Source organism: Phytophthora sojae, assembly GCF_000149755.1.
Source record: "Phytophthora sojae unplaced genomic scaffold PHYSOscaffold_8, whole genome shotgun sequence".
NCBI lineage: Eukaryota > Oomycota > Peronosporomycetes > Peronosporales > Peronosporaceae > Phytophthora > Phytophthora sojae.
The window spans coordinates 1473436-1488833 of record NW_009258122.1 but is presented as its reverse complement, the minus strand read 5'-3'; the positions used below and the strand labels follow the sequence as shown (position 1 = coordinate 1488833).

Here is a 15398-nt window from a genome sequence, read left to right as displayed (position 1 = left end):
ATTTCATTGGTTATATTGTATTATGTAGTCTCGAGTGTTGCTGCATCTCGGCTCGTAAATTGGACTGATTTATCTGTGTGGTCATTTTGCCCCCTTTACTAGAGGCAGCGCACTTGAAAAATGTCCGGGCTTTTGATCCTGACGCCATGCACTAACCTCCTGCTAGAAGATTTAAATATACTTGCCAGGAATGAAATGTAAGGACATCATAGCACAGTTATCATGCGACCGTTTGTTCCCGTAGTGGAGCAATGTTTCTTCGCTTTACTGGTGAACGACTGTTGTCGTTCACCCCACCACGCCAACTCTCCTTTCTACAGTAAAGTACTAACACTACATAGAAGATGGAGATTCGGATAGAGCGCGCATACGCAAACCAGTCTACGCTGTAGCATCGACAAAAAGCATGGCTGCAGGCAGTGGCTTAGTTGCAGGAGATACCGAGTAACTCGCCGATGCCGAAGGTCGAGCCCAGCAGCGATATGGCGCGCGCCGAGCGCCCGCGCAGCAGTGTGGAGCTCCTCCGCACCTCAGCGTCGTAGGTACAATATCTAGGTGTTATCGCCGTTGCAGAGTACGTGGTTGCATTTTGTTGCTGGACTGTAATGATTAGGTAAGAGGGGGTTGAAAGATCTCGGGAAGCCCACTGGCAACACCGTTCCCTGGCTGCCACGCCTTCACAACTACTATGATGTACGCTCAAGCATAAAATTTACTACATTAAAATGTACATGTAGTACCGTTACGAGCTATTTGTCCCTCTTAGTTTACGTTTGCCAACTTCGTCGTAACTCCGTGCCCTACAACGGCTGCACCTCTGAGTGGAACAGCTCCACGGACTGCATGCACGCGTTCGTGCAGTCATTATGCCGATATTTAAGCTTGCTGCCAGCGGCCAACTACAGGCACATCGCTTCGTGTGTGAACAAGAGGCTACTTACCCTACCGCACCATGCAACTGCATCGTTTCGGCGCTCAACGTTGCCACCGCGTCCGCGGCAACGATGCCGCTGTGACCTGAACACTTTTGGCCAATTGTATGGCGCAAACTAGTGTCCGACAAACTGTCTTATGTTTTGACAGACAATATGCAATGTAGCCACTGGTATACAAAAACCAAGATGTAGTCAAAACGCGTTGATCGGAAAACGTAAGACGCTTTGTCTTATGATAGGCATTGTGGGGCTAAGTATCGTCTTACGAAAGAGCATGAATCACTTGTGTCGAGCATTAGTAAGACAGTTTGACGACAAATCAAATGTAGCAATTTCATTGGTTAATATTGTATTATGTAGTCTCGAGTGTTGCTGCATCTCGGCTCGTAAATTGGACTGATTTATCTGTGTGCACATTTTGCCCCCTTTACTAGAGGCAGCGCACTTGAAAAATGTCCCTTGAAATGTCCGGGCTTTTGATCCTGACGCCATGCACTAACCTCCTGCTAGAAGATTTAAATATACTTGCCAGGAATGGAATGTAAGGACATCATAGCACAGTTATCATGCGACCGTTTGTTCCCGTAGTGGAGCAATGTTTCTTCGCTTTACTGGTGAACGACTGTTGTCGTTCACCCCACCACGCCAACTCTCCTTTCTACAGTAAAGTACTAACACTACATAGAAGATGGAGATTCGGATAGAGCGCGCATACGCAAACCAGTCTACGCTGTAGCATCGACAAAAAGCATGGCTGCAGGCAGTGGCTTAGTTGCAGGAGATACCGAGTAACTCGCCGATGCCGAAGGTCGAGCCCAGCAGCGATATGGCGCGCGCCGAGCGCCCGCGCAGCAGTGTGGAGCTCCTCCGCACCTCAGCGTCGTAGGTACAATATCTAGGTGTTATCGCCGTTGCAGAGTACGTGGTTGCATTTTGTTGCTGGACTGTAATGATTAGGTAAGAGGGGGTCGGAGGATCTCGGGAAGCCCACTGGCAACACCGTTCCCTGGCTGCCTCGCCTTCACAACTACTATGATGTACGCTCAAGCATAAAATTTACTACATTAAAATGTACATGTAGTACCGTTACGAGGTATTTGTCCCTCTTAGTTTACGTTTGCCAACTTCGTCGTAACTCCGTGCCCTACAACGGCTGCACCTCTGAGTGGAACAGCTCCACGGACTGCATGCACGCGTTCGTGCAGTCATTATGCCGATATTTAAGCTTGCTGCCAGCGGCCAACTACAGGCACATCGCTTCGTGTGTGAACAAGAGGCTACTTACCCTACCGCACCATGCAACTGCATCGTTTCGGCGCTCAACGTTGCCACCGCGTCCGCACCAACGATGCCGCTGTGACCTGAACACTTTTGGCCAATTGTATGGCGCAAACTAGTGTCCGACAAACTGTCTTATGTTTTGACAGACAATATGCAATGTAGCCACTGGTATACAAAAACCAAGATGTAGTCAAAACGCGTTGATCGGAAAACGTAAGACGCTTTGTCTTATGATAGGCATTGTGGGGCTAAGTATCGTCTTACGAAAGAGCATGAATCACTTGTGTCGAGCATTAGTAAGACAGTTTGACGACAAATCAAATGTAGCAATTTCATTGGTTAATATTGTATTATGTAGTCTCGAGTGTTGCTGCATCTCGGCTCGTAAATTGGACTGATTTATCTGTGTGCACATTTTGCCCCCTTTACTAGAGGCAGCGCACTTGAAAAATGTCCCTTGAAATGTCCGGGCCTTTGATCCTGACGCCATGCACTAACCTCCTGCTAGAAGATTTAAATATACTTGCCAGGAATGGAATGTAAGGACATCATAGCACAGTTATCATGCGACCGTTTGTTCCCGTAGTGGAGCAATGTTTCTTCGCTTTACTGGTGAACGACAACAGTCGTTCACCCCACCACGCCAACTCTCCTTTCTACAGTAAAGTACTAACACTACATAGAAGATGGAGATTCGGATAGAGCGCGCATACGCAAACCAGTCTACGCTGTAGCATCGACAAAAAGCATGGCTGCAGGCAGTGGCTTAGTTGCAGGAGATACCGAGTAACTCGCCGATGCCGAAGGTCGAGCCCAGCAGCGATATGGCGCGCGCCGAGCGCCCGCGCAGCAGTGTGGAGCTCCTCCGCACCTCAGCGTCGTAGGTACAATATCTAGGTATTATCGCCGTTGCAGAGTACGTGGTTGCATTTTGTTGCTGGACTGTAATGATTAGGTAAGAGGGGGTTGAAAGATCTCGGGAAGCCCACTGGCAACACCGTTCCCTGGCTGCCACGCCTTCACAACTACTATGATGTACGCTCAAGCATAAAATTTACTACATTAAAATGTACATGTAGTACCGTTACGAGCTATTTGTCCCTCTTAGTTTACGTTTGCCAACTTCGTCGTAACTCCGTGCCCTACAACGGCTGCACCTCTGAGTGGAACAGCTCCACGGACTGCATGCACGCGTTCGTGCAGTCATTATGCCGATATTTAAGCTTGATGCCAGCGGCCAACTACAGGCACATCGCTTCGTGTGTGAACAAGAGGCTACTTACCCTACCGCACCATGCAACTGCATCGTTTCGGCGCTCAACGTTGCCACCGCGTCCGCGGCAACGATGCCGCTGTGACCTGAACACTTTTGGCCAATTGTATGGCGCAAACTAGTGTCCGACAAACTGTCTTATGTTTTGACAGACAATATGCAATGTAGCCACTGGTATACAAAAACCAAGATGTAGTCAAAACGCGTTGATCGGAAAACGTAAGACGCTTTGTCTTATGATAGGCATTGTGGGGCTAAGTATCGTCTTACGAAAGAGCATGAATCACTTGTGTCGAGCATTAGTAAGACAGTTTGACGACAAATCAAATGTAGCAATTTCATTGGTTAATATTGTATTATGTAGTCTCGAGTGTTGCTGCATCTCGGCTCGTAAATTGGACTGATTTATCTGTGTGCACATTTTGCCCCCTTTACTAGAGGCAGCGCACTTGAAAAATGTCCCTTGAAATGTCCGGGCTTTTGATCCTGACGCCATGCACTAACCTCCTGCTAGAAGATTTAAATATACTTGCCAGGAATGGAATGTAAGGACATCATAGCACAGTTATCATGCGACCGTTTGTTCCCGTAGTGGAGCAATGTTTCTTCGCTTTACTGGTGAACGACAACAGTCGTTCACCCCACCACGCCAACTCTCCTTTCTACAGTAAAGTACTAACACTACATAGAAGATGGAGATTCGGATAGAGCGCGCATACGCAAACCAGTCTACGCTGTAGCATCGACAAAAAGCATGGCTGCAGGCAGTGGCTTAGTTGCAGGAGATACCGAGTAACTCGCCGATGCCGAAGGTCGAGCCCAGCAGCGATATGGCGCGCGCCGAGCGCCCGCGCAGCAGTGTGGAGCTCCTCCGCACCTCAGCGTCGTAGGTATAAAATCTAGGTATTATCGCCGTTGCAGAGTACGTGGTTGCATTTTGTTGCTGGACTGTAATGATTAGGTAAGAGGGGGTTGAAAGATCTCGGGAAGCCCACTGGCAACACCGTTCCCTGGCTGCCACGCCTTCACAACTACTATGATGTACGCTCAAGCATAAAATTTACTACATTAAAATGTACATGTAGTACCGTTACGAGCTATTTGTCCCTCTTAGTTTACGTTTGCCAACTTCTTCGTAACTCCGTGCCCTACAACGGCTGCACCTCTGAGTGGAACAGCTCCACGGACTGCATGCACGCGTTCGTGCAGTCATTATGCCGATATTTAAGCTTGCTGCCAGCGGCCAACTACAGGCACATCGCTTCGTGTGTGAACAAGAGGCTACTTACCCTACCGCACCATGCAACTGCATCGTTTCGGCGCTCAACGTTGCCACCGCGTCCGCGGCAACGATGCCGCTGTTACCTGAACACTTTTGGCCAATTGTATGGCGCAAACTAGTGTCCGACAAACTGTCTTATGTTTTGACAGACAATATGCAATGTAGCCACTGGTATACAAAAACCAAGATGTAGTCAAAACGCGTTGATCGGAAAACGTAAGACGCTTTGTCTTATGATAGGCATTGTGGGGCTAAGTATCGTCTTACGAAAGAGCATGAATCACTTGTGTCGAGCATTAGTAAGACAGTTTGACGACAAATCAAATGTAGCAATTTCATTGGTTAATATTGTATTATGTAGTCTCGAGTGTTGCTGCATCTCGGCTCGTAAATTGGACTGATTTATCTGTGTGCGCATTTTGCCCCCTTTACTAGAGGCAGCGCACTTGAAAAATGTCCCTTGAAATGTCCGGGCCTTAAACGAGAGTCCCGTAAATACGAAAAATATTTTTTTCAAAAAGTTATTTTCGAGGATTAGTACAGACCAATGTGGATTTAGTCCACAGCAAACATCTACGTTCCATACTCCATGAGCTCGCTACGAATAGCAGCGGCGACAGACCTTGCGTCCGCTTACAGTACAGGTTGTACAGTAGTAGTTGGTCTCGTCATAATACACGATAAAAGCACCGTTCCGCTCATGCTTCAGCAACGCTTCACCAAACACCCTCCTCTTCTCGATATTTACAGCATTATTGCAGGTCTCGGGCTCTACGCGAACCTATCACAGGGAACATACTTAGTACAGTAGAGATGGTAAAAGTGATAGCATAATAACTTGAAGGCGTACCTGCTTAACAGTGTAAAGCTTATCGCAAAGCTTCTTACTGATCAACGAAGTGCTGATGTGCACCCTGAAGTCGAACGCAAGCATTTCCTGCATCTGCACGAGTGTGTACTGGCAGTTGTCTTCCAGGTAGCCCACGAGAGCTTCCTCCATTTCTGGAGTACACTTTGTGCACGCCGCCCGCGCGCCGCCTCTCTTCTTGACATCAGCGGCTTGGCGCTGGACGATGTTGCGGGCAGTAGTGGGAGGGATGCCGTTGCAGTCGGCAACCAGCACCCAGTCACGCCCTTCTCGGTGTGCATCGAGCACACGCGTGCGGGCCGCAAGCCCATGCTTCGGCTCTTGGGGCATGTTGCTGGCGGAGACAGTCTGTTACTGACCAGTGATTTGAGTTTGCTCTGCACTAAATCCACATTGCTCTAAATACTAATTTCAGAAATTATTTTCCGATTTTTGGATGTTACTTAAGTTACTTCACACCGTTTTGCTTTACACTGCTGCCAACTTGGATTAGCAAAGGTGTAGTCGCAACGGAGACGACGATGATACTACCCCAAAAAACCAAGATTGGCTTTTAGCCCGCGAGCAGGGTCGTTTACAGGGACACATTCAATCATAAGCTTCATTAGCAGATGGCCGCTCGATAGGATATTTGGAAAGCTGACCCGATTCCACTAGCTTCAGCACGCGAGTTGTCCAGGTACAAATTGGGGCTGTTCGCAGGAGAAACGCGGAAGAACAACAAACCAGAGGGTCGAACTGTAAGGGCTCGACAGTGATATTCGATTTAGAAAGCGTCTTAAATGGATATCACGGCCGACCAAGACTAGAAATCGGTTGACCGTAGCAGGTCGGATCGCTTGATGGGGCTCGAAGCGAATATATCAAAGGTTTTGTTTACTCACCGCAGCACCCGCGCTGCCTCGGGCTGCCCGAGCGCCAGCAGCTTATACTTCGTTTTTAGGCTTTGGCGAAACATTGCTAGTTTAGTTTTGGTTATGGTTATCGATCCAAAAAAATGTGTTTCGGCAAATATACTTGAGTGAAAGATATCGACCATTATACCTAACGACTACAACGAAATCCTTGGCTAAGGAACAATGGCCGTCGCCATGATAAACAGGAATACTACGGAGCTGGACTGGGACCAAGTGATGCAGACCTCGTGAGGCCAAGCCGTCCCAGCGTGCAAAGCCACGGAAGCCGAGTGGATCGCTTATCTGGGGAGCGATGGACAGGAGCTCAAGTCGAGCCACATGGAGTGGATCGACCGAGAAATCTTCATCGTGGAGCTGCCATCGCGCGAACGCGAGCACTTTGGTGCGGGAGGAGCGCTGCCTGCTGGGATGGAGTGGGTGGGCTGGCACACGCTCAAAGTGGAGGTTGGCTTCACGCGCCACTGGGGGAACGAGCCTGGTCAGCTAGACTGGAAGGCCAACGAGTGGGCCACATTTCCGGGCGTGGCGTACATCCTTTGTGTGGCCTTGGACAAAGGGTTGGCGACCGCCAGCTACAAGCTCTATCGGGTCGAGCACCGTGGCGACAGACTCCCCGTGCAAGACCCGCGTCCTGTGGCTTCCCCCGAACAGCAACCTCGAGTTTGATTCGCGCTTGTTGTTGGGGTTGCAACCAGGTGACGCGCTGCCTGCTCAGTTCCCAGACCCGCTGGTTGTCGACCTGCACGAAGTCCTGGCGGACGCTCGCGATGAATTTCCTGCGCCGGTTTAACGTCACAGCGTCTCCAAGACAGCGTTAGCGTGCCAGTGCGGGCAGTCGCAGCGACAGCCACCCCCGTGCATCTGCAACCAAGTCTGCTGGTGTCGCAACTTGGCCGTACGACAGGATCGTGTGGTTGCTATCTTCTCTGTCTTCTGCAATGCTCTCGGCCCACGCAAGTGACGTTATATTGAAGGCCCCCCCGAGGTTGAGCCAACTACATATACCGCTGGACAACGATAAAGCTAATGGTCTTCCTGGCACAACGGGTTTAATTATTAGGTTTTATTTTAAACTTAAGTATAGTCAAACCTGTCAACCTGCAAAAAGTGTCAATAGGTTTTACTGCGTATGGTGGCCAATTGGCCGAGCAGTCTAAGGCGGGGAGTCACTGAATTTCAAATCGATTTCAGGTCGCAGAGAGAAAAAAAATTGGGGACCCGGGCAATGAGGCCCAGAGATTCGCAGTTCTCGACGAAAAGAAGAAAAGTGTGGAAGAAGGAGATGCAGAGGTGAGCGCTCCTGCAGAGCTTCAGGGTTAACCCCTCCAGACCGGAGCCTCAAAACTTTTTTCATATGCAGTATGCAGCATAATTAGACTTGACGTTTGTATATAAAGGGATCGGGTTAGCGGCAAGCGAAAGGCTGAGATTTGCAAAAGTGTGTAGAGCGGTGCTAAAACTGCCGTATACTGCATGTTGTTAGCCAAAGTCACAGAGCTAAGCTGCATAATACCGGTTACCAAGGAAATGGACAGGGCAGTGGCTGAACAGAACATGCGCCCACCGGTGCACCTTGTTCTCGTTTTCTAAAATTTGGAAAATCAAACTTCCTATACATTTTATCATATACGGAGTTGGGGTGTCACCCCTAGCTGGTAACGCGATCACATTGGGCTGGTAACGCGATCAAAGGATACGCCTCTGAGCGTTTTTTGTTGTATACAATTTTCTATTGAAGCAAGCATCCAGCATCAACAGCTGCTTGAACACACGTTTAGCAGCAAGACACTGCTCATAAACTGAGGTCGAAGGATGCAAGTCAAGATCGGCCTGCACGAACATGATGCAGGTTGAGATCGGCGTGCGCGAAAACAGGCGATTGAAGCTGCACTACAGTGGTAAACAGAGTGCTTACTGAAAAACAACACGCATGGAATCAGCATTATCCTGTCTTTATACAGCCTAACACCAGGATAATATGCAGCTTAATTACTTTGGCAATGTGCGACAACTTTTGCTCGACGCAGAGATCCGTGGAGTGTCAGGCAAAGCTCTACCGTCGTTGTGCTCGGATGGTGTTGCCTTCAATCAGTTTATCATGTAGGCATCACTTGGGCCACGTCTCAATAGGTCGTAGCCGCATCTCGTACATGGCGCTGGGCCGTCATGAAGAGAAGACCAGACGTCTTCAGCCGCACTTTGTCATGCCCGCCTGCAACCCGTCATGAACACATAGGCGACTTTTACGTTTTAGCACTTGGTACTTTGTCAAGGTGAAAACACTAGCTGCCATGCTACCCGAGCATGGCGCGACCGGGAATCCCTTCGCCTAAGAACGTATGCTGTAGGAACTAAGTCGACTCATGGAATGCTAGGATAAATTACATTGTTTTTCAGTGTGGATATACGCTGTTACTTAGAGGCTAAACGGTATAGCTTCATTTCCGTTGACCATACCCAACCATCTTGTGAAATAAGAAGTCTTTCCGCCTCGTTGACACTCCGCGCAGACTTGGACGGAATTACTCGCCAACACTTCATCTTTGCCCCCGGTGGTGTTCAAACGTTCTTGGCACACTTAATCCAGCTGCGATCCATCATTTTCGTCATCCGGAGCGCAGCAAGGCTCCATGTCTTCAGCGAAGTCGATCGCGCCAGTCTCAGTCGTTGTTGTTTGCTATCAACTTGTGCTAGCTTCATCAACGGGGCCTGCACAGCATATTCAGAGAAATGTTCAGTATAAGATGCAGCTTACAACACAGTATAGTACGTACATGCAGGATAACATTCAACTTACCCGACTCGCCCAGCGCTGAAACCGCACTTGAATGATGATCAGTTTGGTTGCGTCCGCAGTAGCAGGGTACTCTCAGTATCAGCCGCATAGTTCATCCGACTGACGTCGGCGGCGGCAGCGATACGAGCATCACTAGCTGCGCAAGCCGAAGCAGGGCCGAATCCGGGAAGGAAGCTGTAGCAAAGTCGAAGAAGGTGAAAAACTGGTTCTGTAGTATGGGTTCCGAGTCGAGAACTGCATACAGATCATATAACCGCCTGAGAGATTTTTTAGTTAGCATAAAACATTGCAACCATACGAATTGCGTTGGACTCACCCAACGATTCATCGCCACAGATACGTCTACGCCGTTGGTGCTGCTTGCGTCGCCTCCAGACCACAGGTAGAAATAGTGGTCGTCCAGCCCGTGCCTAGCCTTGCTCCCGCAAGCTATCATCACAGCAGTTAAGCGCGATCTTCCCCGCACAGCTTCTCTGTCGATGTGTGCCCCGCGCGCGCAAATTCTCGAATGAGGCCCGTTTTCAAAAGGCGGCGAGCGGCAAACTGCTAAACCACTCGTTTCGACTGTCCCAAAAGCCTCTAGCATTATATGCAAATCAGTTGCAGTACGGGGAACCTGCTAGATCCCATATTTTGAGAAATTGTCCGTCCTTTCCTATGTTGCAAAAGAAAGGCGCGAACAGAAACCCGACAAAATTTAATCTTAAGGTTTGTATATCATGTGGCGAGGGAAAATACACCCCATACAAACTTCAAGTCAAAAATCGCTTAAAGTGCATATATGCAGTTTAAGGAAAATCCTAATCCAGCATTATGCAGCAGCCGGGCTGGAGGGGTTAAAAGTTAGGCATGGATGTTGCCCACGAAGAAAAAAAAAAGAAACGCGAAGCAGGCGCACACTCGATGTCTGGGAAGCACCAGGGTTGAGCTAGGGGACTTACATAAAGGAAGTAGTGACTCGTCAACAAGGTCAAATACCAAGCACACAGCTGCATTTATTGACTTGATCAACTTCAGAACGATTGACCCCATAAGCCCAAAATATTTTCGCATGGAACAGTCGGTCACAACTTAAAACACGACACCGTCAGCTGTAAGTGCATTATTCTGTCAGGAAACAGCAATAATGTTTCCTATGGTTCGGTATGTAGGGAGTAGCAGCAAATTCGGAAGGTGTCTTCAGAACCAAGCCGCTCCGACAAAAATGTAGTATTCGTGCTACCTAATACGAATTTTGGCCGGATGGCTCCATTTATTGATTTGATTTTAGAGATGTAGCTCACGCCAAAGGTTCGGAGCAGCAAACGGAAATTAGGCACATGGCGAAGATGAAGAAACACGCTTCAAATTGGGTCATGACAGTCGATCTGGTGTGATCGTGGGAATTCCACAGCGGCCAAAGTATCATTTACTTCGACTCCAAGTGCAGTCCCAATCCAACTGCGGATCGATATCGATTTACATGTATTAATAAAGCAAACAGGCATGTTCCTTCCTCTAGTCTTCAAGTATCGTCGATGCAAGCGATGGAGTAGGTATCAACTGTGAAAAACAGCATCAGCCTTACCTCCTTATTTGATCGACAAAGATTGGCCATAAGTTCGAGGGGAAGTATATCAACGGGACGATTCCCATGCTCCAACACTGCCTCTACCATACTAATCACCGTGGGGGATGAATATGCTAATCATTACTCGTAGTTAAGTTGAGTGAACGTGGAATTCTAACAAGTGAGAATGAAATCTTCTAATAGATTGGGAGCCTGGGCCAACTCATTTATTTTTAATAAAATAAGACGTTGCGTCCTTACGGTAAACTTCGTCTGTCGATATATACTTCAAGCTTACTGTGCTGTACTGTAGTCGCATACTCTATAGGAGCCCCAAAAAGACGGGAGTCTGGCTCGCATTCAGTTGTATTCGCCATACGGACCCGTACTGAAGAGGCAAACGTGCAGCAACACCAACGATCTCTGATCTGCCGAGCAGAAGTTACTGGGCTGTGGTTGATGGCTCTATTGACCGGAGTGATCCTAGCTTTGCTGCCAAGGACAATCTTGCTCGTGAGGCAATTTTGTATGGTGTTGCTGCCCGCTGAGATGATCTGTCAGGAGGACACAGCTCAAGCAATGTGGACACGTTTTCTTGACAAGCATACAAAGCGTGAACACTCGAATTATATTTTCGTTAGAGCTGAGTTCTATTCGCATGTGTACTCCGCGGACAAGAGCATAGAGCAATGGCTGCGAGAAATGGAGTCAATGCGACGCCAGTTGTTGCACTATGGCAAGCGTGTGCGGAGACCCTTCTTGGGCATGTGGCACGGACACATCGAGATGTGATCCGGCAGTTCTCCAAGCATTACGTAGTGCGTGGTGATGGAGACCGGTGCCGACAGCCACGCAGGTAATGAATGCCTTGCGCGCTAAGTCTGCCCTTGATGAGCAGATGGGTACAGAAGACCTGAAGCCTGCTGGCATTGCTGTGTGTGGTAAGGAAACTAAACCACCGAAGGAGAAAAAGCAAAATCCAGGCAAGAGTAAGCGCAAAAGATCTGGTCATGGCAAAAAAGCAGAAAGATGGTATACGAGCTGGCAAGAAAAGTGGTAAACAAGAGACACGTACTTGTTATCACTGTGGAGAAGCTGGTCACATTCGCCCGAACTGTCCGAATCGGGATAATGACTCATCCGATGACCAGATAGCTGGGACTCAGACTGCTATTTCCGAGCGGAAGCGATGGCAGAAGCGGCCTGGCAGCGATGGTGAAAACAAAAAGAGGAAGGTCAGTGCTGTTGGTTGCATTCTTCGCGAGGCATTGATAGTTGGATCCGTGTCCAGTGCTGGCGAGGACACTGTTGGATGGGCATTAGATTCAGCGAGTGATGTGCACGTCTGCAAGCAACAGGAGCAGTTGTCAGAACTGCAGCACGACTCGAGGCATGTCTTCCAGGGCTACGATGGCAAGGTCACAGATAACGAGACGAATGTTCTATAAGCCGTCGGCTCCAGACAACCTGTTGAGGCTTGATGCACTGGAGAAAGCTGGATGGACGTTGAAGACTGCTGGTAAAGTCTCATGGTCGCTACCGCTTGAAGACTACGGCTAGCGCTGTTTATCGCGTTCCAGCTGTAAACCAACAGAATCGGAGAGATGATGCGTCGTCGCTTGTGCGCTGGCACCTCCGATTCAATCATCTCAATCTACCTGCGTTGCAGCAAATGGCCAGACAGCAAGTTACGACTGGAATGAATGAAAAACTATGTGACGATACTGATGTGCCATGCTGGAGCTGCAAAGCAGCGCAGATGACTCGTATGTCGTACAAAAAGATAACGACTCGTCGGGTTTTAGGACCACCAACCACAATAGGGTTAAGAAGCCTTTCCAAAAGCTGATGTCCGACATGTGTCACATGGGCATGGTGACGTATGACGGATATAAGCACTTCCAATCGTGCAGGACGAGGCCACGCGTTGGCTTTGGGGTTTCTTGATGAAGCGAAAGGAGGATGCTTCTGAGGTGGTGATGAATCATGTGAAGTGGCTTCTGGCTCAAGGGCATAATATTGAGTTGTTCAATTCGGATCAAGGACGTGAACTGCTGAACAATAAGTTGGGTGCCTATTTCCACGAGCATGCATTGAGTACACGTGGACCAATGCGTACAGTCCAGAGGAGAATGGACTGGTGGAAAGAATGAATGACAATGTTGCTGCTTGTGTACGCTGTCTGCTGCCGCTGCAGATATGCCAGACCTCTTGTGGGGAGAAGCATTTCAATTTTCAGTTGATGTCGGCAATATTTGTGCTACAACTGCGGAGGGTGGAGGCACACCCTACTTCCGGCGGTTCGGTGACCGGCCGGATGTGTCTCATTTGCGCACGAGGGGTTGTCTAGTCTACATCTTCACACCGAAGAAGCTGCGCAAGTCGAAGCTGGAGAATCCTGGCAAACCTGGATTGTTCATGGGATACGCCAAGCATTCTGAGTGCTATCGGGGCTTGAGTCTGGTGACTGGCAATCTACAGGAAGTTCGTTCTGTGGAGTTCCAGGAGGGATGGACTGTTGGGCGTAGCTACGTGGAGCGTGTGCTCAAGAACAGATACCAAAATGGACGCCAAGTACTACCTGGAGTAATACAATTTGTGCGGTTACCTGTGTCGTCTATTACGACGTCTGACACGTCAATCCTTCATGAGCGTCCTACTAAGCGCCGCCGTTGCGACGGCGATGCTGCTTCTACTCACACTGAAGTCAGATCTTCTCTGGCATGCGCGGGTGCGCCTGCTGCGTTGCCGTTGAGTGAGTTCGAGGTGCCTCCTTCTACTGCGGTAGGAGATCGGCCGTTGCAGCGTAGAATTAACACTCCGCATGTGACGTGGACCGAAGCTAATGATCGTGAGGGAGAACCAGAGCTGCGTTCGTCTAACAGCGGACCTACGGTTGAGTCTCTTCCTACGAAATCGCGAGGAACCTCACCTTCGGTGGGGGAATGGGGGATGGATGGTGAGGTTACACGGCGAGGTGGCCTAGTTGAGGTTACTTCGGGCGATGATCTTGTTGATGCTGACGGTGATCTTGATGATCTCGAGGATAAAGCACCAATTGCGTTTGGTGATCCCGCTAGCTCTTTGGATGAAGTTGCTGATGCGATTAGCGACAGCGGGAGCGAAGATGATATTGAGATGAATGACTCTGCTGAGTCGTTTAGGCGTTCAACGCGTACTCGATGGCCGAATTCTCGCTACCGAGATTATGAAGTGGAGCTTCCTATGAGTTTGGTGATTGAGACGGTCAACTCATTGATGGACCCCGAGACGGTGGACGATGCTCTTTCTGGCCCGGACGCCGAGAAGTGGATCGAGGCCCTAGAGAAGGAGTACGGTGACCTCATGAGGAACAATACGTGGGAGCTCGTGGAGAGGCCCAAAGACAATAAGGTGTTGACTGGCAAGTGGGTGCTGGTGCAGAAGCGTGATGCGCATGGCAACGTTGTGCGTCACCAAGCCAGGATCACAATTAAGGGCTGTCAGCAGCACTACGGAGTCGACTATTGGGAGACGTATGCTCCTATTGTATCTCAAGAGTCTCTGAAATTTATCCTGCTGCTAGTGCTACACCATGGACTCTCTTGTCGCCATGTGGACTTTGTTACAGCCTTTCTTAATGGACCGATCGATGATGATGTTGAAATTTATATGGAGATGCCTGGATATTTCGATGACGGCTCGGATCGTGTCTGTAAGCTGCGGCGAAGCTTGTATGGACTGAAGCAGGCGCCATTGATATGGTACCAGACGCTCGACAAGCACCTGAGGTCATGTGGCTTCCATCGATTAAAGATGGATGGAGGTCTCTACGTACGGACAGTGGGAGGCAGCCCCATATTTGTGTCGGTGTACGTGGACGGTTTGGTCATCGCCGGCACAGATGAGAACATTGAGCTTGTCGTGCAAGGGCTGCGTGCGCAGTTCGAGATCAAGGACTTAGGTCCTGTTACGGATCTGCTGCACATGGAGATCTCATACGTACCGGGTCAGGCTTTGTGGATCTCTCAAAGAGGCAACATCGATAAGCTGTTAAAGCGGTTCGGTATGGAGTCGTGTCGACCGGTGGCTACTCCACAAGCTACTTAATCCAGTTGATAATGATCAAGCTGGAGTGAATGATCCGAGTATACCCTATCGTGAGTTGGTAGGAGGCCTTCAGTACTTGGTGCAAGGTATTCGCCCCGACATAGCGAACGCGGTGCGAGCGCTCGGGGAGTATCTGAATAAGTATACGAAGGAGCATTTTGTGATGGCAAAGAGGGTGTTGCGATACCTTCAGGGCACACGTGACTATGGACTTGTGTGGAACAAACCAGCGGCTACAGATTTGCACTTTGCGGCCTATGCTGATACTGATCTTGGGAGTGAAAAAGATGACCGGAAATCGATCACTGGGTATGTTCTTCAAATGAATGGGTGCACCTATGCACAAGCAGTCCATTGCCCAGGACGACACATGCAGTGCTGAGTTCATCGCTGCTGCTGAGTGCTCG

The 15398-nt window shown here is 49.2% G+C and overlaps 3 protein-coding genes across 3 annotated transcripts; 2 read left to right on the top strand and 1 right to left on the bottom strand.

Moving 5' to 3' along the window:
• Positions 1-5277: 5277 nt before the first annotated feature.
• Positions 5278-5975, bottom strand: PHYSODRAFT_287123 (hypothetical protein). The gene is given in 3 exon segments (XM_009535264.1): positions 5278-5552; positions 5660-5918; positions 5936-5975. The coding sequence occupies 3 exon segments, from the start codon at positions 5948-5950 to the stop codon at positions 5524-5526; spliced, it is 303 nt and encodes a 100-aa protein (XP_009533559.1). The 5' UTR covers positions 5951-5975; the 3' UTR covers positions 5278-5523.
• A 743-nt stretch (positions 5976-6718) lies between these two features.
• PHYSODRAFT_337585 (hypothetical protein) lies at positions 6719-7346 on the top strand (the record flags this gene model as incomplete). The annotated part of the gene is made up of 3 exons (XM_009535263.1): positions 6719-6783; positions 6847-7144; positions 7179-7346. The coding sequence occupies 3 exons, from the start codon at positions 6719-6721 to the stop codon at positions 7344-7346; spliced, it is 531 nt and encodes a 176-aa protein (XP_009533558.1).
• A 5746-nt stretch (positions 7347-13092) lies between these two features.
• PHYSODRAFT_405339 (hypothetical protein) lies at positions 13093-13461 on the top strand (the record flags this gene model as incomplete). Its single annotated transcript, XM_009535262.1, has 2 exons — positions 13093-13221; positions 13276-13461. Coding segments are annotated over 2 exons (315 nt in total), but the record flags the coding sequence as incomplete, so codon positions are not given.
• Positions 13462-15398: the final 1937 nt, after the last annotated feature.

Bases quoted from the DNA above. Each gene is read 5' to 3' on its own strand.
- PHYSODRAFT_287123 (XM_009535264.1), bottom strand. The intron at 5,553-5,659 runs GTAAGAAGCTTT...TCCCTGTGATAG, and splicing joins CATCAGCACTTCGTTGATCA to GTTCGCGTAGAGCCCGAGAC.